This window comes from Somniosus microcephalus, chromosome 4, assembly GCF_052327205.1.
Source record: "Somniosus microcephalus isolate GS21.2 chromosome 4, FLI_Smic_1.0, whole genome shotgun sequence".
Lineage (NCBI taxonomy): Eukaryota > Metazoa > Chordata > Chondrichthyes > Squaliformes > Somniosidae > Somniosus > Somniosus microcephalus.
In genome coordinates, this window is record NC_140990.1 from 286,976,713 (window position 1) to 287,000,087 (window position 23,375).

Sequence of the window (23,375 nt, forward strand, 5' to 3'; positions counted from 1 at the left end):
CGTGAACCAATTCAATGAATGGGCTAAAAGAGCTGCAGATGGATTTCAATGTGGATTTACCTAATAATTATGCATATTTGAGCAGGAAACATTAACAAAGGTAAAAAAGAAAAGATTTGCGTGTGATTATTGACTTCTTATTGAACAAAGTCAGTATAAATCAAGAATGCTAATTAAATACTGAGATACATCTGAAAGCATTTGATTGGGGAAATAAGAGCCTAGATTTAACAATTAATTATTTTAATGTCACGCTGATCCATTGAAAATGAATGGTATTAAAATAACACCATTCGGAAAATCTAGGTTTAAGTATGCTAATTTTATATAGATCAGTGGTGAGACTATATTTATATATTGTGTGACATTTTTGGAAAACCTGCCTCCAAATGTTCAGAGGAGAGCAGCAAAGATCATTTGAATTCAGCTGTGATGAGCGACTCAGATTGAGCTTGTTTTCATTGGAGAAAAAGGAAATTTTGGGATGATGTGGTCCATTATTTAAAATGCTGAGAGGAATAGATAATGTAGCTTCAGGCAGGTTACTTAACATGGAGTCTAAGCATAGAGCAAGAGGACATGAGTATAATAACTGCCCTCAGACAAGATTTGAAATTAGAAAGCGTTTCCCCACAAAACGGAATATGTGGAATATGTTCCCAGGAAAGCAGCTAATACTGTAAGATGAATATCTGGTTAGGAGTTAAATTGAGGGTTATATGGATAGATATACAGGAAACTCTCTTTTTTCACCGGCACCTAAATATCTGGAAATCTCTCTTAACCGGCAAAATTCAGGAGTCAGTTCATTAGTGGCCATGTAACCAGGGTTCCTGGATCTGTGGCCGTGTAGCCGGGGTTCCTGCACCTGTGGCCGTGCAACAGGGACTCCTGGATCTGTGGCCGTGTAACCGGGACTCCTGCACAAGTGCCGTGTAACCGGGGCTCCTGCTCCTGTGGCCGTGTACGGGGCTCTCGTACCTTGGTAAGTATACCTCTCTGTAATCCGGACTTTTTGATCAACCGGCACCACGCCAGTCCCGTCGGTGCTGGATAAAAAAGAGTTTCCTGTAGATGGCTAAATGCTCTGTGGAAAACAATACTTACTGAGCTGCAGGGCGCATAGAAATGTCATGCCAAAGAATAGAAACCATCAGAGCGGAATAATTTAGAATTATCTCGAGTTTCACCCATTTTAATCTCCTGCTGCTGTGGTCTGAGTTTTCTTTGTGGGCTGGGAGGGTGAGCTGTGGGGAGAGAAACTTCAGATAACCTTCTGTCAGGTTGAGTAGAATCCGTGATAAGAGAAATTATGCATGGCCTATGGAATAAATGGCTTTGACACAAAGGCTTTTCTTCTGTGCTTTCTTGCGTTCCTAAAATAATTGATCCTTATGTGTCTTAAGAAGTGGACTGGAAGGAAGTTGAGATTGTCTAAACCTGAAGCATTTCTAAATCATGCTGCTCACTCTTAAGAATATAGTGGATAGTCAATTGTATTTTATATTTATTATCTATGGTACTGCATATAAATTAGGCTGCATCAGAAAGAGCTGTTTTTTAGTTTTGGTATTAGGAATGTTTAATGCAACATTATTAACTCAGATGCAATATTCACCACACTGGTAATCATAGAATAATAAACCTCCCTGTTTTACAGAATAATAAAGTAGATCAGAAATCCCATTTTTAAAATTAAAATTCAGAACTATATGCTTAAAATGAATAATTGCCTTGTATAACAGACAGACTTATAAATTAAACAATTTAGATTATTAAATAATTATATACTTGTAGATTAAACTTCAACATTGTTGACATTTTTGGATCTGTGAACAAATTTAGCAGTGTTGTCTGCTACTTGTCAGCCCTGCAGACTGAATCAGATGCAATTAAGAGTGAGTGAACTACTCACAGTAGAATAGGAGTATTCAGTTTAAAGTTGCATTGTATAGGTTTCTATTCAATAGAAGGAAGCCTGGGCGGGGGGGGGGGGGGGGGGGGGCGGGGCGGGGGGGGGGGCGCGTGGGGGGTGGCAGAGAAACTAAGTAAATAGAGCACCCTTCACATGATTATTGTGATACCACTTCTGTACCAGCAAATATGAAGACTTTGATCAGTGCATCCTTCAAAAATAAATCACTTGCTTTATTGGACTACAGTAGACAACACTACTAAATTTGTACCTAGCACAAAGGAAGATGGTTGTGGTGGTTGAAGGTCAATCATCACAGCCCCAGGACATCGCTGCAGGAGTTCCTCAGGACTGTGTCCTAGGTACAATCATCTTCAGCTGCTTCATCAATAACCTTCCCTCCAACATAAGGTCAGAAATGGGATGTTCGCTGATGACTGCACAGTGTTCAGCGCCATTCACAACTCCACAGATAATGAAGCAGTCCATGCCCGCATGCAACAAGACCTGGACGACATTCAAGCTTGTGCTGATAAGTGGCAGATAACATTCGCACCACAGAAGTGCCAGGCAATGACTATCTCCAACAAGCAAGAGTTTAACCACCGCCCCTTGACATTCAACGGCATTACCATCGCCGAATCCCCCCACCATCAACATCCTGGGGGTCACCATTGACCAGAAACTTAACTGGACCAGCCACATAAATACTGTGGCAACAAGAGCGGGTCAGAGGCTAGGTATTCTGCGGTGAGTGTCTCACCCCCTGACTCCCCAAAGCCTTTCCACCATCTACAAGGCACAAGTAAGGAGTGTGATGGAATACACTCCACTTGCCTGGACGAGTGCAGATACAACAACACTCAAGAAGCTCGACACCATCCAGGACAAAGCAGCTCGCTTGATTGGCACCCCATCCACCACCTTAAACATTCACTCCCTCCACCACCGGCGTACTGTGGCTGCAGTGTGTACCATCTACAAGATGCACTGCAGCAACTCGCCAAGGCTTCTTCGGCAGCACCTCCCAAACCCACAGCCTCTTCCACTTAGAAGGACAAGGGCAGCAGGCGCATAGGATCACCGCCACCTCCAAGTTCCCCTCCAAGTCACACACCATCCCAAGTTAGAAGTATATCGCCGATCCTTCATCACGGACTGCAGCGGTTTAAGAAGGCGGCTCACCAACACCTTCTCAAGGGCAACTAGGGATGGGCAATAAATGCTGGCCTTGCCAGCGACACCCACATTCCCATAAACAAATTTTTTAAAACAGTGCCAATGACCTCACTAGGATGAAATCACTAGTTTATGCGTATGATGAAATAGCTATTTTTATTTCTCTGGTAAGAGATGACTGTTTTAGCTTGTGGCATTTGCAAATGAAAATGTTACCAAACTGTTCCGAAGACTTCCCCCACCACCCCGCTTTCCCAAACTGCATAGGTTCAATCAGCAGAACAAATATTCTTTTCTTTCTGCAAGATGTATTAAAACAGTATTCCTAGCGATGTATTATAAACTTCTATATATAAATTAAGTTTTGACAATGAAAGCAATAACATGCATCACTGAATCCTTTTATGCAGTATTGCTACTAAAATCTATTTCCCAATTTTGTACCAGCTATGTTTGATTTGAAAGAAAATGCTTTTCTATCCACATAGCCTATAATCAGTCTTAGACCACATTAATCTTCATTCACATTATTTTTGATAGCATTTCTTTTGGTTTGGCTTTTTATTTGAAACCCACCACATCTTTCATGTTTCACAAGCTTCTTACAAGCTTTAATAACTTTTTCTACACCATCATTCTGTAATGTAAAGATTTCCCCTGCAGCTTCATTCAGCAGACCTAAATATAAAATGTTCGATGACTCTACTCTAGTTTGCAGGAATACATAGCTAGCACCTGTGTAAAGATTACATCCATGAAATTAAAAATGTTTTCACATGGGCACTACATTGTCTCATGAGTTAGGTTTCATGAGTTGCAAACAGAAAAGACTGATGTGCACGAAATTTCTACCTATCTGAAAGGTCGTAAAATTAGTGTATTTTAAGAATAAGCTTATGCTTGGAATCAATTTTTAAACACTTGGAATTTGTAATTCTTGGAATGTTTCTTTGATAGCTCAAATGAATGTTTAAGTCTATAGTAATGTAACAAATCCTTATTTTGTAATGTCTGATTATTGTGCAGGAAGATTCAGTGTTCTCAAGCATCCAGCATTGTGCTGTGCTCAAAAGGAGCACAGGTCAGATATGGCAGCATTTTAAATACTGTACAACATCATCCCTTATTTTCCTTTTCCTCTAATGAAAACTGGCTCAATGCTGAGTCTCTCATCAAGGCTGAATCAGAATTATCCTTGCTTCTGTCCTCTGAACACGCTCCCTTCAAGTGCAGCTCAACACTGGGAACGTGGGATCATTGAATCTACCCTATAAGATATACAATCTAAAGAAAATGCTAAGATATTAAAGGGAATAATAAGTATCTTCACTTTGTGCCATTTGTTGATTAGATTAAACTAGAAATATTTGCTCTGGATTTCACTCTTTATTTTGCCTTTCTTTGTACAGGATTTGTGGGATTGTTTAATCTCCTGCTGCTATGGCCTGGGTTTTTCTTGCTTCACTATACAGGATTTGAGGCTTTCGAATTTCCAACCAAAACTGTATGGATGTACATCCTTATTAACGGCCTTATAGGAACAGTGCTGTCTGAATTTCTCTGGTTGTGGTATGATTTTGTTATCATTTATTTTTGAAATGTGAAGGCATGCTCACTCAAAGGAAAACCGCAGATAAATTCTACAAAATCTGTTAAATTGCTAATTAACTAATTACTCAAGTGTTTTCAAACATCTCCACAAAAAGCTAAAATTTATTTAAGTATGAATAAAATAGTCATGTTTAAAATACAATACAAAGACAATCACTATTTGTAATGCAGTTGATATATTTTACATAATTGTAGTGAGCCATTATTGTTGAACTGGCATCAAATTGTCAAAATCATTGTTTTAAATTTGGGAATTTAAAATAAAATTTCTATGAAAAGTAAGCTATGATCAGTGTTTAATTAAGATATATCTAGAGATCTCTCTGCTATCCTGCAGTTCATTGATAAAATCTCAGATTGTACAAATTCAATTTATGCATCTGTTCAATGACAAATCACCAATTCAATTAGCCACAACTGCACAAAGAATACTGCTTGTCAGTCTCCAAATTGTATTCATCTTCATATTCATCAAAGTATCCCTCTGGAAAATGTAATTCTAGGTATATGGTGCAAATTTATCTACTTCAACTCATGCCCCCTTCATATTACAGCACCGCCTCCAATGGCAGCCCAAGTTTCAGCAGTATTGCTGTAATATCAATGAAATAGCACTGCTGCCTCCACTGCTGGCAGCAAATGTAAGTGACTGCCACAAGCAGTTCCGGGCACCATTCCTACTTACTGCAGGTGGTTGAGCACTCAGCGTTCCCATGTAGGCCAGCAATATAAGCGTTACATTGTTGGCATATGAAGGTCTGTGGCCAGAAAATGAAAGTAATTTTCACATCTTTTAAACTTGCAATCTTGCTCATGCATGGTTGTTTCTCCATTGCTGCCAAAGCTCTGAAATCTGCACCAGTGTAGATGGTTCTGCAATGCGAAGGCTGTATCAATCAACTGCACTGTTTAACATTTTTCTTGATCAGCGTCATTGTCACTCCTATTTCCATTTTCCCTCCCAGCCTCTCACCAGGAACCCTAGATTTCCTTTTGTGACCTGAGATTTTCTGCAACTACCCAAATCTCTCTCTCGCATTCCTCTAATCTTTAACAAACAAGTAATTTGCTTCTTAACTTTTGAAGAGTTGTTCAGGTAAAGCTGCGAGTATGATACTTCTTTCAGAAACTTTGTAGATTTTCTATTGTGTTCTTTTGTGCTCTATTTTATATTAGTTTATCCTGACAGTTTTTCAGAAATTATGACTCCAAAGCCAGCTTTCTTCTGACATTTGCTGCTGATCAGTTAGCTGGGCTAAATGGGCCGTACTCTCCCCTCTGACGCAGAAGGTTGTGGGTTCAAGCCCTGTTCCAGGACTTGAGCACATAATCTAGTCTGACACTTCAGTGCAGTACTGAGGAGATGCTATATTGCTGGAAATCCCATCATTCAAATTAATAAATCAAGGCCCAGTCTGCCTGTCTCACTAGTTCAGGTGAACGTTAAAGATCCGATGACAGTATTCCAAGAAAAGCAGCAAGTTCTCCTGGTGTCTTGGCCAACATTCATATCTTAACAAACACCAGAGAAACATAAACTAACTGGTCATTCATCTCATTGCAGTTTGTGGGACTGTCCTGTGCCCAAAATAGCTACTGTGTTTGCCTACATAACAACAATAACTGCCCTTCAGAATAATAGATTATATACGGAACACTTTGGGATGTTTGAAAGAGTTGATAAAACATTATTGTTTTTGATTTGTTTTCAATACTCCTTGCATTTCATCTGTATAGTGTAGTTTAGCCCATTAATTTAGAATATTCCATTATATGGAACATTGGCAGCGTAGTGGGTTAGAGCACTATTCTATGATTTCACAGACTAATTCAGAGTATAACTTGAATTCAAATAGCTCAAATTTTTATTTTTATGGATTCAAAATGAATTTTATATTTCAGGGGCTGTTTTCTTACATCATCACTGATTGGTACACTTGCATTAAGCCTCACAATACCTCTTTCCATGATAGCAGACATCTATATGAAAAAGGTAATTCAGTCAGTTTTTGAAAACTGTGTGATCAATGCTAGGACATTTATTACAAAAGTTACTGCATGGTGACTAGAACATCAGTCATCATATTTTTGTATTTTTCATAATCTTGATTTATTGGTACGTTATTTCTGTTGCTGTACACTAACAAATATTTGCTGTAAAGAAAACACTGCTTTCTTTAGGTAGTTCCTCCAGTTAGGACAAGGGTCCCTGTGTATGTGTCAATATTTGCAGGAAGCCCTTGGGAGCAATGTTCCTGATAAACACTGCGGCCGTGCAGTGATCTGGAAGTCCCGCGCAGGCTACTCACAGCTTTATAATAGAAAAAAACGCGCACAGGCGATAATTTGAATGGGCCATGCAGCCCCTTAAAGGGGCCATGCACCCAAAAAAACATTAGCGGGAACATTGCTTGGGAGTGTGTCATTATTATAGGAAGGTCACTCACAGAAACATTTGAGAACCAGTAGACTAGGACTTTCCAAAGCTCATCTAATTACCTTGTCACTTGCCAAAACTTGTTTTGAAATTACTGTGGAAAAAGGAAGCATGAAACCTAATAAAAGAGTAATTGGGCGAAGGAGGCATGCACTGCAACAGACCATTAGAGAATCAGGTCTCTGGAAAGGTTGGAAATAGTGAGATAAGTACAGTAGTGCATGGCTTTTCAACTCATTAAAACTGGAAATTAATACACCAGCTGGTGAGTAGAATTTTCTTGCCTGAATATGATGTACATTAAGAAAAAGGAGAAAAAAAAGACGAATAAAAACAGAAAATGTTGTAAATTCATTGCAGGTCAGATGCTGACTGAGCGGCCGTGTGTCTCCAGCATTTTCTGTTTTATTTATGATATATATTTCCTGACTTATGTATTTGTAAGTTTAAAGCAAGAACATCTTTATTTTAACATGGCATTTTCTGATAGGTTTGTTATGGATGTAATCTTGATAAGGTTCTTCGTGGGAGATTTATAACTAAAGTAAAAGCCCATGGGATCCAAGATTAAAATGGAAATTGGATTATTAACCAGCTAGATAATTGAAAACTGAGGAGAGTTCTGAATGATCTAGTTCTAATTGGACAGCTGTGACCAGTGGAGTTTCTGGAACTCCTGCTGCTCATAGGTATTAATGATCCTAATTATGATGTTATAAATAGAATGTCTAGGTTGTGCAGGAAAGGAGGATATTAAGTGATTCCACTTTTAATAGGTAGAGCTGTAGTCACTTTGTAGAAGAAATTTAATATTGAGAAATTAAAGAATGCATTTCAGTTCAAAAATAGATAAGTGAAAGAAATCCAACCTAAATAATGTAGATTGAAATTTAAAAAAATAAAAATAATGTAGATTGAAAAGTAAATTCGGGCATGCCATTTGTCTAAAACAATAAAAAAGTTGTTGCTTTTTCTTCCCTTCTGATCTTAAATACAACAATCTTGCTTCCAGCAAGCAGTGTGTTCAGGGTGGGAATTCCTTTTGGTTTTCCAGTGGCACTCCCAAGATTTGGAGGAGAAAGATCAGTTCACAAAGGGACAAAAAGATAGCTGCTTGGACCAATTGGAGTTAATACAAGAACATAACATAAGGATTAGATGCAGGAGTAGGCCATATGGTCCTTTGAGCTTGCTCCGCCATTCAATAAGATGATGGCTGATCTTCGACCTCAACTCCACTTTCCTGCCCAATCCCCATATTCCTTGATTCCCCTAGAGTCCAAAAATCTATCTACAGGTTCCCCCTGTATAGTCTAACAAGAGTCTCCAAAATCATCATCTGCTGCATAACAAGTTGTTGCATGTTGCACAACTTTGCATTACAAAGAGGAGTTACCATATAGCAGGAGGAAGAGATCTATCAATTGCCAAAAGAGGACGATGAGAACTGATGCAGCTGTCAGTCATAGACCGCTCTTTCAATTAACCCCATAATCTAGCCTCTACAGTAATTCCTGTACAAGACAGTAGCCTGATGAACAGCTTGCTTGCTGTTTTATCTACTGTACCCTAATGCACCATACATGCCCATCCTTTCATCTGCTGCTACTTTAATAGGACTCTTGTCAAAGAACCTCTCTGGACTAAGGTGAAATAAAGTGCAATAATTTTATTTCCCTGAAATTAAAAATCTATATGAATTTAATTTTTATCATCCTGGTATTTCCTTTGGTGATCATGTTTGGAATGTCATCTGGAACCAAATCTGCTCCTTCAGTTTTCATAATCATGGGGGATTTCAGCTACCCCTAAATAAAGTAGCAGGGAAAGGGAGTGAAGGGGGAGATATGAATGGAGCTTTTATGGTGTGTTCAAAACTTCTTTCTGACCCAATGTACAAGAAGCCCAACGAGGGAAGAAACACTGCTAGACCTAGTAATGGGAAAGGAACCGGAGCAGATAAGGGAAATAAGCATGGGATAACATCTAGGAAGAAGTGATCACAATATAATAATGATTAGCGAGGATATAGATAGTACAAAGACTAATGTAATAGATTGGGAAAAATGTAACTATGAGGGAATGACGGTGGAGCTAAGGAAGGTAAACTGAAGAATAACATTGACAGACAAAGAAGTAGAACAATGGACAATATTTAAAGGGGCTATCAATGGAGCTTAGGAGAAATATATTCCACTAAAAAAAAAACTAGCCAAGAATGAGATGCCATGGATAAATAAAGAGCTGTGATGATAAAGAAAAAAGTACAGTATACACAAAGTGCATAAACAATAAAGGAGAGGATGGCAAAAAGGAATATGATGAGCTTAGGAAAAAGCTTAAAAAGACAATTAGGAAGGCATAAAGGAAATATAAAATTAAAATAGTAAAGAATATAAAATAAAATACTAAAGTATTCTATCGGTACATAAGTAACAAAAGGAAAATTAAGATAGGGATAAGGCCATTACGAGATGAGCAAGATAAACTCATAGAAAATTATACTGAAATGGCAGAGATACTGAAAAGATACTTTGCCTTAGTTTTCAACAAAGAGTCTACCGGAGGTAATGACAATAGTAGAAGTCAAGAGGGACCTTACAACAGTTAAGATAGAAAGAAAGGAGATATTATACAAACTAGCCAAACTTAAAGAGGACAAAACCCTGGGACCAGAGAGACTGCATCCATGAATACTCAAAAGAAACTAGGGATACATAGCAGGGGCATATATACAAATTCAGTAGAAAGAGGAATAGTGCCAGAGGACTGGCAAATGTAATTACTAGCTTCAAAGAGGGAGATAGAACTAATCCAGGGAACTATAGACAATGGTACCCTCTTTTTTTTCTGTGCGCAGTCCCTTTAACTGGCTGTGCGGCCCATTCAAATTTTCGCACATGTGCGATTTCTTCTATACAAAAGCCGGTGAGCGGCCTGCGCAGGACCTCCATGGCCATGCAGCCTAGCGGGAACGTTGACTATAGACCAGTTAATTTAACATCAGTGGTAGGAAAGATACTAGAATCTTTGCTAAAAGTTCAGATAATAAAACATCTGGAGACAGAGAATATAATTTACAAAATATCAGCATGGATTTCTAAAAGGAACGTCATGCTTAACCAACCTTATTGAATTCTTTGAAGAATTAACCAAGACTAGACAAGGGCAATACAGTGATTGTGGTATACATGGACTTTCAGAAGGCCTTCAATAGCGTTGCCACATAATAACTCATAACAAAAGCCAGGGTGTATGTAGTCTTGAGCCAGGTAGCAGAATGGATTGAAAGATGGCTAGAAAACAGATGGTACGATTTAAGGAAAGTTTCTCGGATTGGCAGTAAGTGGAAAGTGTTGCCATGCAGGGATTTATGCTGGGACCACTGTTGTTCACCATATACATAAATGATTGGAATGCGGAAATTGGGGGTATGGTGTAAAAATTTGCAGTTAATACCAACTGTGAAGAGCGGCATCAAAATACAGGAAGACATAAACAGACTTGTAGAGTGAACGGTTTAATAGAAAATTAAATTCAAATATAACAAAGTGTGCAGTAGTTCATTTTGGTAGGAGGAATAAGGAAGGTAAGAAACTAAATGGGGTAGAGGAGCAAAGAGAGCTGGGAATACAGATACATAAATCATTAAAAGGAGCAACACAAGTTGATAAGTCCATAAAGAGTGCCAACTGTGTTCATTACTAGAGGAATAGAATACAAATCAGGCAGTAATAAATTTATCTCTGACTTTGGTTACACCACACTTGGAGTACTGTATGCAGTTCTAGTCTCCATACTACAGAAAGGATATAGAAGCGCTGAAGAAAGTGCAGAAAAAATTTACAAGGATGTTACCAGAATTGAGAGGCTCTAACTGTTGGGAAAGATTAAGCAAGTTGGGGCTTTTATTCTCTGGAAAAGAGACTAAAAGGAGACCTAATTATAGGTGTTTCAAATTATGAAGGGGTTTGATAGAGTGGATGTGAAGAAATTGTTTCCGCTTGTTCGAGTTCAGAACAAGGGGCATGAATATAAGGTAGCCACTGGCGGATCAAGTAAAGAATTTAGGAAGAATTTCTTTATACAGGGTGGTTAGAATGTGGAGCTAGCTGCCACATGGAGTGGTTGAAGCAGAGAGCACTGATGTATTTAAGAGAGGCTTAATGCGTACATGACTGAGAAGGGAATAGAGGGATACAGGGGCATGGTGAAAAGAGGTCATTAGAGTGGGAGGAGGCTCGTGTGGAGTATAAACACCTGCATAGACCATTTCGGCCAAATGGCTTGTTTCTGTGCTGTAGCTTCAATGTAATTCTATGAGAATTGCTAACACTTGACGTTATCCCTTAGCAGTCGAGGCCAAATGCTTTATTGTAATAAATGATGTTACACCAGAACTTTTTTTCTCTATAAAACAACATAATACTATATGTATAATAGTGTATGTATAATACTGTAAAAATGTATCTTAGCAACATCTGTTAAAAGCAGTTTAACTTAAAAATAAAGAGCAAAATGAGGATGAGGAAGAAGTGCTTTTATAAATCAAATTATCTTTTAAAATTTTATAAATAAACTTGGGTGAAAAGATTGCATCCTTTCATGTGGACAAGTGCGAAGTTATCCACCTTGGGTGCAGGAACGGGAGGGCAAATTATTATTTAAATGGCAATAGATTGGGAGAGGGGGAAGTACAGAGAGACCTGGGTGTTCTTGTACACCAGTCACTGAAGGCGAGCATGCAGGTGCAACAGGCGGTCAAGAAGGCAAACGGTATGCTGGCCTTCATAGCAAAAGGGTTAGAATACAGGAACAGGGATACCTTGCTGCAGCTGTACAGGGCACTGGTGAGACCACACCTCGAGTACTGTGTACAGTTTTGGTCGCCTCATCTGAGGAAGGATGTTCTTGCCATGGAGGGGGTGCAGCGGCGATTCACCAGGCTGATACCAGGAATGGCGGGAATGACCTATGAGGAGAGACTATGTAGTTTAGGGATGTACACACTGGAGTTTAGAAGATTGAGAGGGGACCTCATAGAAGTGTATAAAATTCTGACAGGTCTAGACAGACTGGATGCAGAAGGAATGTTTCCCTTGGCGGGTGAAAACAGAACTAGAGGACATAATTTAAGGATAAGGGCTAAACCATTTAGGACAGAGATGAGGGGGAATTTCTTCACTCAGAGAGTGGTGAACCTGTGGAACTCATTGCCACAGAGGGCAGTGTACGCCAGCTCATTAAATATATTTAAGAGGGAATTAGATATATTTCTACGGGCAAAAGGGGTTAAGGGTTACGGAGAGAAGGCGGGGACGGGATACTGAATTAAAGGATCAGCCATGATCTCATTAAATGGCGGAGCAGGCACGAAGGGCCGAATGGCCTACTCCTGCTCCTATCTTCTATGTATCTATGTATCTATGTATAAATTCTAATTTTTATTTTTATTTTCTAGGTGGAGTTTTCATGGTTATTATTTGCAGGATCAGTTCCAGTTTTTCTCTCTTTTTTCATTGCAACTCTTTTATGCCACTATAATAACTGGGATCCAGTAATGGTTGGCCTTAGGCGGATATTTGCATTTATATGCAGGAAGCATCGCATTCAGAGGTATTGCCTTTTTTATGGTCATGTATAGTACAGATACTTATTTAAAATTGGAACTTGCTTAGAGCAATGTGGAGCCAGAAATGCTAAGTTATACTGTTGTGGTAGTCTTTCTATTTATACATGTTTTAGCTGTTAATGGTAGTAAAAAGTCAACAAATATGCTTTTTATTAATTAAAAATGAAGGTACAAAGTTCTTGAGAGACTTGGGACCTATTTATAATTCATTTCATGCTACTACCAGGTGAGCGAGAAGTTTGGAGAAATTTCTTTACTCAAGAGGTTTGTTGGAGCATGGAATGCTTTGCCGTAGAGAGTGGTGACACAGACTGCACTGCATTTTCTAAGGGTAAATTGGATACTTATTTGAAGCAGAGGAAGATACAGACTATGGGGAGAGGGCAAGGCAGTGGGATTGATTTGTGATTGCTCTAGCAAAGAGTCAGCACAGACTCGGCAGTTAGCTTCATGGTCAGTAGGTACTGGATTCAGGCTGCTCAAACTCATTTCATTTAGGGCCCTTACAGCCAGCAGACAGAGGAAATTCTCATGAAATTTGAATCCAAGCCTGGAAGGTTAACAGCCGTTGGCCCAGAAATTTGGGTCGGCGGCTTCCCGCGGGTGCAAGCCTCCGACCAGCACTTAACTAGCGCGCCGGCCTTTGTGCTGTGGACCCACGTGGGATTCCGATCCTGGGCCTCCTTCAACTGCCGGCGCGCAGTGCAAGCGTAACCCAGGGGCGCAGTTAGTTCGAAGCGTCCCCTGGGATCACGTGGGCCATGGAGAGCCAATGGTAGCAGGGAATCTGTATTCATAGATTTGACAGGAAGGCTAAAAATAAACTTACCTTTCTTTAAAGTATTTAAAAATAATAAACCTGTGGAAAAAATGTTTAATTTTACTTAATTCACCACTTACCTTGTTAAAAGCAGGCCTTGCGACTGCTTTTTAGAAGCGCAGCTCCTGGAGACTTACCCTCCCGGAGAAACCTGCAAAAAAAACGGAAGTTCCAGGCATACGCGCTGCCTCTCCGGCGTACGCATTCGACCTGTGAACCCCTTCCTTTAAGGGAACGGAAGTTCTGGTTTCCCGCGCAGTGCATGCACGAAACTGGCACTTTCGTTGGGCTTACGCGTGAGTACCCAGCGCGTACTCGCCCGTGGGGACCCGAAGTTCTGGCCCATTGTCTTATCCACAGCACCATCCAATCCCATTATAACTACCCTCTTATAATCAGAAGCACTTGAGACGCATCCCTGATTAGTCACGTTGGTAACATAGGCTGGAAATTTTTAGTCCATAACTGCGCCCATACCTTTGTCTCATTTCACCTTTAAATTTAAAAGAAAAAGTTGCATGTCAGTCAGTTATATCCACATTCTTGTCCTCAGGCTGCCTGTTACTTTTCATATTTGGGATAATACTAAACTATTTTCAGCTAGGCCACTAGGTGGTGTATTTTTACTGGGGGTTGGAAGAACAAAATGAGATGGTTTGCTCGCTGTATTAGTTATTCTTCTGTAAAGTAAAAAGGTAGTGGAAATCATAGTGAAGTCATTTATCTAGACCATCCTCTAGATGAAGGAAAAATGTGTAAAGTCCTGTGTCTCGAGATGGGATTGTGAATAGTTTTACTTTTCTAAATAATATAACCGGCAATGCATTTATTAAACTACACATTGCTCCAGAGTGGATTAAGGAAGTGTTGTTTAATAAAATGTTATGTTTAGACCATTGAAGGAAAAGATAACTGTAAGGTTAAGTGCACTTGCACCTAGATCTATAATTTTTTTCCTTCCAAACATTAATTGATATATATATATATTTTGTTAAATAAATCAGTAAAGGGAATGTATTCCCATGATGTCAGGCAGAGGGTTTGTTACCATTGCTGTAGATGTGTTTGGTCTATCTGCAGCATGATTTTGAACTTTAAAAAAAATTTAAGTGGGAAACTCTCGTTTAACCGGCACAATTCTCACTCCGAAAACTACAGTATACAGTCGTTTATAAGTTTTGTTTTACTGTTAAGTAATTAAAGAGTTATGGATTACCCTCAACTGGCATTACTGTACTTAATCAAGCATCTTCCACCATCCATTTAACACAACATTCTGCAGGTGAGTACCCAATTATACTGCACATTTCTTGATTTTTTTATTTTTGTTTGTTAAAAATAGCCTCGGTAGATATACCTCTCCGTTATCCGGAATTTTGTATCAACCGGCACCATCCCGGTCCCGTCAGTGCCGGATACCAAAGAGTTTCCTGAACTATCTCCTCTAAAGTAAAAACCTTACTGGAAGTGTTAATTTCTCTACTCCTGGCAGCAAAGTCCTTGAAGGGATACATGGAAGAGCCTTTAAAATGTGATTATATTTAGATTAAATCATCAAATAAGAAAAACTGTATATTTTTACAGCTCCCCTAATAGTATGTAAAGGCATCACCTGGTTCAGTATGAAGCCATAAAGGCCGGAACATTACAGATTTCATTCCTGCTTTGTACTGATTTTAGGGTTGCCAACAATGTTCGCTGTAATAACAACAGAAAATGCTGGAAAAACTCAGCAGGCCAGGCAACATCCGTGGAGAGAAAATAGAGTCGACGTTTCGGGTCTAACCCTATTTTCTCTCCACGGATGTTGCCTGGCCTGCTGAGTTTTTCCAGCATTTTCTGTTGTTATTTCAGATTTCCAGCATCTGCAGTATTTTGCTATCATACTAATGTTTGCTGTAAGCTGCCTGTTTCTTTTAGTGCGTGGTCCCTTTAAATTTTTGCAGTATTTACAATGTAAAAGCCGGTGAGCGGCCTGCACAGGACCTTGCAGAAGACTGTGCGGCTGCCGGAACATTGGTTGCCAACCCTCCTGGATTGTCCTGGAGTTTCCAGGAATTGTAGATTAACCTCCAGGACACTGCTGCAAGCATCCCGGGCAAACAAAATCATAGGCGCATTATAAAAAATATGTATCTTTCAAAAAAAATTGTTTTGAATACTTTAATTTATTCATTATAAAAATATTGGAAATGAGAAAAAAGTCTTGGAAATGAGAAAAAAGTCTAACAGTCAAGAATCAGCCAGTCAGGTAATAGAGTCTGTTCACTTTCTAATTGGTGTGGAAAGTCAGGAGGTCAAGTGATTAAACTCCAGGAATAAGTCACACAAGAGTTGGCAACCTTAACTGATATATCTGGAATAGCAACTGGTTGCTACATTTGGCCTGGGCTAGAGAGAGGATAAACTAGCCAGCAAGAGCTCTTTCTCCCTAGTGCTATCCAGTGACCTTGTAACAATGGGCCAGAAATTGGTGAACGGGGCTTGCCGCGCGTGCATGCCCCGTATATGCACTTACCCCGCGCTACTGCCGATCAGCTCCAGGGACGCCTGGACTTGGTGTTTGAAAAAGAAGAATCCCGGGCAGCGTATGACGTCACGCCGCCCAGGAGTGCAGCCAGCGCGAAGCCAGGAGCGTGCAGTGCAAGTGAGACACGCCCCTTGAGGTCTCAGTTTCACTGGACACGCCCCCAATGTTTCTGTCAAGCTGCTAAGCATTTTTACATGCAAAGCAGCAGTTTAAATAGGTTTTTGGAAGTTTTTTGAAGATTTTGGTAACTTTTATAAACTTTTTAAAATGTTTGCATTATTTTGAGTAATCTGAAGTAGTTTTAAAGAGAATTAAAGCAATTTAAAGACTTTTAAAAGCCCTAAAAGAATTTTTTAAATTCCATTTATTTATTTAGCAATGTCGTCGTCATACGTGTCTTCACACTGTTCCCTTTGGGGAACTGTATGAAGTGGTGGAAGGATTTATGGCCATGATTAACGCTCATTCCGTGACCGTAACCATCTTTGAACCAGCCATTAGGGCGGTTAATTCTATGGCGGGAGGGTTTTACGGGCTCCCACAAGCTATACAAGGAGGGGGGCCACCCACACCCACGGACGCAAATATCCCACTGGATGTCAACCCAGAATTTAGAGCCGGAGCTCCGACTCCACTTGCCGGGACTGTCTGGAGCGGGGTTCGAAACCCTACCCTGATCTGGCCCAGCGGCGGGGATCCTACCGCTATGACAAAGGCCCAATCCGATTAGCAACGTGAAATGGCAGCATAGGGCTCCAGTCACGGGGAGGGAAAAGGCGCAGGAAACGTATGGGTGTCACCTTTTGTGCGGAGTGGGCCTTTTGCGTAGCAGTAAGCATCCCCGCCGCTGGGCCAGAAGGAGTAGGGTTTTGAACCCCACTCCAGACAGTCCCGGCAAGTGGAGTCGGAGCTCCAACTTTAAATTCTGGGTGGACATCCAGCGGGATACTTGCATCCGTGGGTGTTGGTGGCCCCCCCCCCTCAGATGGGTTGTGGGAGCCCGTAAAACCCTCCCGCCATAGGACTAACCACCCTAATGGCTGGTTCAAAGATGGTTACGGTCACGGAATGAGCGTTAATCACGGCCATAAATCCTTCCACCACTTCATACAGTTCCCCAAAGGGAACAGTGTGAGGGTACGTACGATGATGACCTCTTGCGCAATGCACCTCCTTGGACCCTCAGTCGCAGATGCGAGGGGGCAAGTCGTGCAATTGTTAAATTTTTCATTTTATTGACATGTAAAATGTTGGCCCAGTAATTCCCTTCCAAATGCGCGAGTACGGTCGGGGTACTTACGCATCTGGCCGGATGAAATGCCGGTTTTCAGCATGCACAGTGCATGTGGGGAAAACCGGCATTTCCTGTCCTCTGAACGAAGGGGTTCAGAGGCAGAACGCGTGCGACTGCACAGGCAGCGCGTGCGCAGTATAATTCGCCGCTTTCATTAATGCTTTCAGTGAGGTCAAGTCATTACAACTTACACATGAAAAAAGCATGGGTACAGTTGCTCCAGAGGCTGCGGAGGAAGATATTTATTATCGTGGAGCTTCTGAAAGTATGTATGTCTGTATATATTCCTTTGCGTGTTATGTATATATTCCTTTACTTATGTGTATGAATGTATTATTTAATTATGACTTTCAGAGAAAGTAACTTATTGGAAAATCATAATTAAAAACATACATTCATACACATTAGTAAAGGAATATAAAACATACATACATATACGTAAAGGAATATATGTGGACATACATACATAACTCATTCTCACATTCCATTCACACAGCCACAATTGCTCCTTCTACCTACCGTTCTGAAAACCCTTTTTAAAAAAAAAAAAAAAAAAAAAATTTTAACTTTAAAACTTACTTAAAATTTCTTAAAATAACTTCCCTCCCTTTCCCAAACAAAAATATTGCATTTCAGAAGCTCCACGATAAAATATATCTTCCTCCGCAGCCAATGAACAACTTTACACTTGCTTTTTTCAAGTGTAACTTCTAAGGACTTACCCTCACTGAATCCATCATTGAAATCCACAAAGTTCACTGCGCAAGCGCTGCCTGTGCAGTCGCACGCGCTGTGAATAGACCTCGGGTCTGGAAATGCTGGCGTTCCCCGCATGCGCTGTTCCTGCTGAACGCCGGCATTTCCAACGGCCAAATGCGTGAGTACCCCAACCGTACTCACGCTTCTGGCCGCGAATTTCTGGCCCAATGTGTGCATGTGGATGTTGGGTAATTGGGTTTGGCTGTGATGCCCTCCATAGTCAAATAGTTTATTGACACTCGCTATCTAGGCTCAGACGTGAAGAAATGTTGGAGAGCTGCCAGTGCCAGTGGAAGCATACCCCAGCAAAGGTCGGTGCCTTCAAAAGAAAGAGAATTAAAAGGAATTGTGGAAAATCCTAGATGTCATAAGGAGAGACAGCTGTATACTTAGTCACTTATGCTGCTCACTTTTATGCCTTAGAACTGCTGGTTAGAGGCAACATAGAAGCAGGCATACTCCAGGATGGGCCATAAAATTTTAGACAGAGCTGCCTCTTCATGATGATGTCAATAGAGAAAAACCTCAATGACACAGAAGGCAGTAGTTCTGTACTGAACATCTGCCTCTAAATAACTGTTCTAACATATAACATGGGGTGACTAAGAGACACCAATACGTGTAGTTTTCTTCTTTTAGCATTTAGGCTTGTGGGGCAATTCAGTAAAATGTATTTTCCCTTTAAGTAATTTAAAATTGCAATACTTCTAGAGTTAGCTTCATAAGCAAATGTTCCATCACTAATCATAACCTGAAACTAAGCAAATATATAAAGGTGTATTTTAATGCCTAATAGTGCCATTGTAATTAAAGATTGAATTTATTTTCTTTTTATGCCTACCATAGAACCAAACATCATTTTTATTTCATCACTGCTGTGTTTCAAAAAGATTGGTGAAGTCAAGCGTAGGTCCCTTGCAGTCAGAATCAGGGGAATTTATAATGGGGAACAAAGAAATGGCAGACCAATTAAATACATACTTTGGTTCTGTCCTCACAAAGGAGGACACAAATAACCTCCCAGAGATGTCGGGGAACATAGGGTCTAATGAGAGGGAGGAACTGAATGAAATCAGTATTTGTAGCAAAATGGTGTTAGGGAAATTGTCGGGATTGAAGGCCGATAAATCCCCAGGGCCTGATCATCTAAATCCTAGGGTACTTAAGGAAGTGGCCCTAGAAATAGTAGATGCATTGCTGGTCATCTTCCAAAATTCTATAGACTCTAGAACAGTTCCCATGGATTGGAGGGTAGCTAATGTATCCCCACTATTTAAAAAAGATGGTAGAGAGAAAACGGGGAATTATAGACTGGTAAGCCTGACATCGGTAGTGGGGAAAATGCTAGAGTCGATTATAAAAGATGTAATAGCAGAGCACTTGGAAAACAGTGACAGGATCGGACAAAGTCAACATGGATTTACAAAAGGTAAATCACGCTTGACTAATCTACTGGAATTTTTTGAGGATGTAACTGGTAGAATAGATAAGGGAGAACCAGTGGATGTGGTGTATTTGGGCCTTCAGAAGGCTTTCGATAAGGTCCCGCATAAGAGATTAGCATGTAAAGTTAAAGCACATGGGATTGGGGGTAAGGTACTGACTTGGATAGAGAACTGGTTGGCAGACAGGAAGCAAAGAGTTGGAATAAACGGGTCTTTTTCCAAGTGGCAGGCAGTGACTAATGGGGTACCGCAGGGATCGGTGCTAGGACCCCAGCTATTCACAATATATATTAATGATCTAGACGAGGGAACTAGATGTAATATCTCCAAGTTTGCAGACAACACAAAGCTGGGTGGGCGTGTGTGCTGTGAGGAGGATGCAGAGAAACTCCAGTATGATTTGGACAGGTTGGGTGATTGGGCAGATGCATGGGAGGTGCAGTATAATGTGGATAAATGCGAGGTTATCCACTTTGGTGGCAAAAACAGGAAGGCAGATTATTATCTGAACGGCAATAGATTGGGAGAAAGGGAAGTGCAACGAGACCTGGGTGTCCTTGTGCACCAGTCGCTGAAGGTAAGCATGCAGGTGCAGCAGGCGGTTAAGAAGGCAAATGGTATGTTGGCCTTCGTAGCGAGAGGATTCGAGTACAGGAGCAAGGGTGTCTTGCTGCAGTTGTACAGGGCCTTGGTGAGACCACACCTTGAGTATTGTGTGCAGTTTTGGTCGCCTCATCGGAGGAAGGATGTTTTTGCCATGGAGGGAGTGCAGCGAAGATTCACCAGACTGATACCTGGGATGGCAGGAATGACATATGAAGAGAGATTGGGTTGATTGGACTTATATTCGCTGGAGTTTAGAAGAATGAGAGGGGATCTCATTGAAACTTACATAATTCTAACAGGACTAGACAGACTAGATGCAGGAAGGATGTTCCCGATGGCGGGGGGGTCCAGAACCAGGGGTCACAGTCTAAAGATAAGGGGTAAGCCATTTAGGACAAAGATGAGGAAGAATTTCTTCACCCAGAGAGTGGTGAACCTGTGGAATTCTCTACCACAAAAGGCAGTTGAGGCCAATTCATTAAATATATTCAAGAAGGAGTTAAATATATTTCTTAAGGCTAAAGGGATCAAGGGATATGGGGAGAAAGCAGGGACAGAGTACTGAATTTGGATGATCAGCCATGATCTCATTGAATGGCGGAGCAGGCTCGAGGGCCGAATGGCCTATCCTGCTCCTATCTTCAATGTTTCTATGTTTCAAATTTCAAATGTCTTTCTCATATTCTGTTCCACGAGGAGTAATCGACTAATGAATAAATGAGTATAATCTCTTTCAGAACTCCAGAGGACAGCGAGCAGTGTGAAAGCCTGATTCCTATGCATGGTGTATCTCAGGAGGAAGGAACTAATTGTTGTTCATGAAGAACAGGTATAAGATCATATTGTTGTGTGTTAATGGGGATTTACCATTTACAAGATTGGTAACTAGCTGCATGTATGAAAATCCATTACATTTTCTGTGCAAAACCCCACATTGTGTAACCATGAAAGATGTGTAACCATAGGTTACCTCCGGCAGATTAGCCCCATCCACCTTAAAACTGAAAATCTCCTGGTTGAATGCATATTGATGTTTTTGAACTTGCTTCCTTCTACACATTTGTGCAGCCGTGAAGCTGCATTTTAAAATGACAATAGCTGTTAGAAGAGGCTTAAGACAGCTGTGGATTTCACCTATCTCTGATGCTCTTTGCAGTGTAGTCAGATTTAAACCGCGATAAATATGTCACTTTAAAAATAATTATATTTTAAACCAGCTGTAATTCTGGTCAATCAGTGTTTTGGAATGTTATGAATATATTACAGCCATTAAAGAAATACACTGTAGCATTGTTGTATATTTATAGATACCTTCATATCAGTTAACCTATCCACTCATTTGCTGATAATTCAACACTACATTCGTCAACTTCCTTCAGATCAAATGTCCTCGGTGCACACAACCCCCGCCCTCTAAATCACTGCATCTTGATTTCCTCCATGCCCTTCAATAGGGCAATAAAAATCTTTCAGTCCCTTTCTTCTAGTTTACAGTTTTTTCATGCTTCTTGAAAGTTTGCTGAGCCATGCCTCAGCTCACCTGCTGCTGAAACCCTCATCCATGCCTTTGTTAGCTCTAAACTCGACTATTCCAACAATCCCCTGGCCAACTTCCTACCTTGCACCCTCCGCAAACTTCAGCTCATCCAAAACTCTGCTGCCCGTATCCTAACGCGCACTAAGACCCATTCATCCAGCACCAACGTTCCCTTTAAGCTGCGCAGCGCTCTGCAGCTCCCCCACAGCGCTCTACAGCTCCAGCGCAGCCAGCTCACCGGCTTTTAAATAGGAAAAACCCGTGCATGCGCGGTATTTTGAATGGGCTGCGCAGCCCCTTAAAGGGGCCATGCACACCAAAAAAATTAAAGAGAACATTGCCCATCACCCCTGTCTTCTCTGACCTACGTTTACAACACCTGGATTTTAAAATTCTCTTTCCTTGTTTTCAGATCCCTCCATGGCCTCGCCCCTCCATACCTCTGTAACCTCCTCCAGATACACCATGCATAGGAATCAGGCTTTCACACTACTCACTGTCCTCTGGAGTTCTGAAAGAGATTATACTCATTTATTCATTAGTTGATTACTCCTCGTGGAACAGAATATGAGAAAGACATTTGAAATTTGAAACATAGAAGATAGGAGCAGGAGTAGGCCATTCGGCCCCTTGAGCCTGCTCCGCCATTCAATGAGATCATGGCTGATCATCCAAATTCAGTACCCTGTCCCTACAACCCTCCGAGATCTCTGCGCTCCTCCAATTCTGGCCTCTTGCGCATCCCTGATTTTAATCGCTCCACCATATGTGACCGTGCTTTCAGCTGCCTAGGCCCTAAGCTCTGGAATTCCCTCCCTAATCCTCTCGGCCTCTCCTCCTCCTTTAAGACGCTCCTTATAACCTACTTCTGTGACCAAGCTCCTGTCCTAGTATCTCCTTATGTGGCTCGGTGTCAAATTTTATGTGATAACGCTGCTGTGGAACACCTTGGAACATTTTACTACGTTAAAGGCGTTATATAAATGCAAGTTGTTGTTGTCTAGTCACCTTTAATTGCGTCACCTTTAGTTCTCCTTCACCTATTGACATTTTTGCAACACTAACTCAAATGGAAATAGTACACCTCCTCTGTTGCTGCAGCTTCCTTAAAGAAGCTCAGTTTTCTCTGCCAAATACTTGTTTTCCCCACAGTAATGTTAAATTCTCAGTAAGGCCCTATTACTTCTATATCTAGAGAGGCATTTTTAATATCTCTCTCACAGTCTTGGACAAAGTGAAATGATAGGTTTGCAATGTTTTAGGCAATCACGCCTTCACTTTCAGCCTCCTCCCACACAATTCATAGAATCATAGAATAGTACAGCACAGAAGGAGGCCATTCGGCCCATCAAGTCTGCGCCGGCCCTTTCGAAGAGCAATCCAGTTAGTCCCACTCCCCTGCTCTTTCCCCATTTTCCTGCAATTTTTTCTCCTTCAAGTATTTATCCAATTCCCTTTTGAAGGCTAGTGTTGAATCTGTATCCACCACCCAATCAGGCAGTGCATTCCAAATCCTAACCGCTCGTAGTATAAAATAGCTTTTCCTCATGTCGCCTCTGGTTCTTTTACTAATCACCTTAAATCTGTGCCCTCTGGTTATCGAACCTTCA

At 40.8% G+C, this 23,375-nt stretch overlaps 1 protein-coding gene across 11 annotated transcripts in view; it reads left to right on the forward strand.

Annotated features, from left to right (window-relative positions):
- The window catches only part of LOC147120527 (solute carrier family 35 member F5-like), a 139,323-nt gene that overhangs the window by 111,587 nt on the left and 4,361 nt on the right, over positions 1 to 23,375 (forward strand). For 9 of the 11 annotated variants that reach the window (XM_085986572.1, XM_085986571.1, XM_085986577.1 and 6 more), the window contains 4 exons: positions 4,504 to 4,663; positions 6,608 to 6,698; positions 12,604 to 12,758; positions 20,966 to 21,057. In XM_085986572.1, coding sequence (XP_085842698.1) covers positions 4,504 to 4,663; positions 6,608 to 6,698; positions 12,604 to 12,758; positions 20,966 to 21,050 — 491 coding nt within the window. In that variant the 3' untranslated portion in view covers positions 21,051 to 21,057. Of the gene's footprint in view, positions 1 to 4,503; positions 4,664 to 5,670; positions 5,767 to 6,607; positions 6,699 to 12,603; positions 12,759 to 20,965; positions 21,058 to 23,375 lie in introns of those variants that run through there. The other 2 variants (XR_015078206.1, XM_085986578.1) reach the window with 2 other exon arrangements.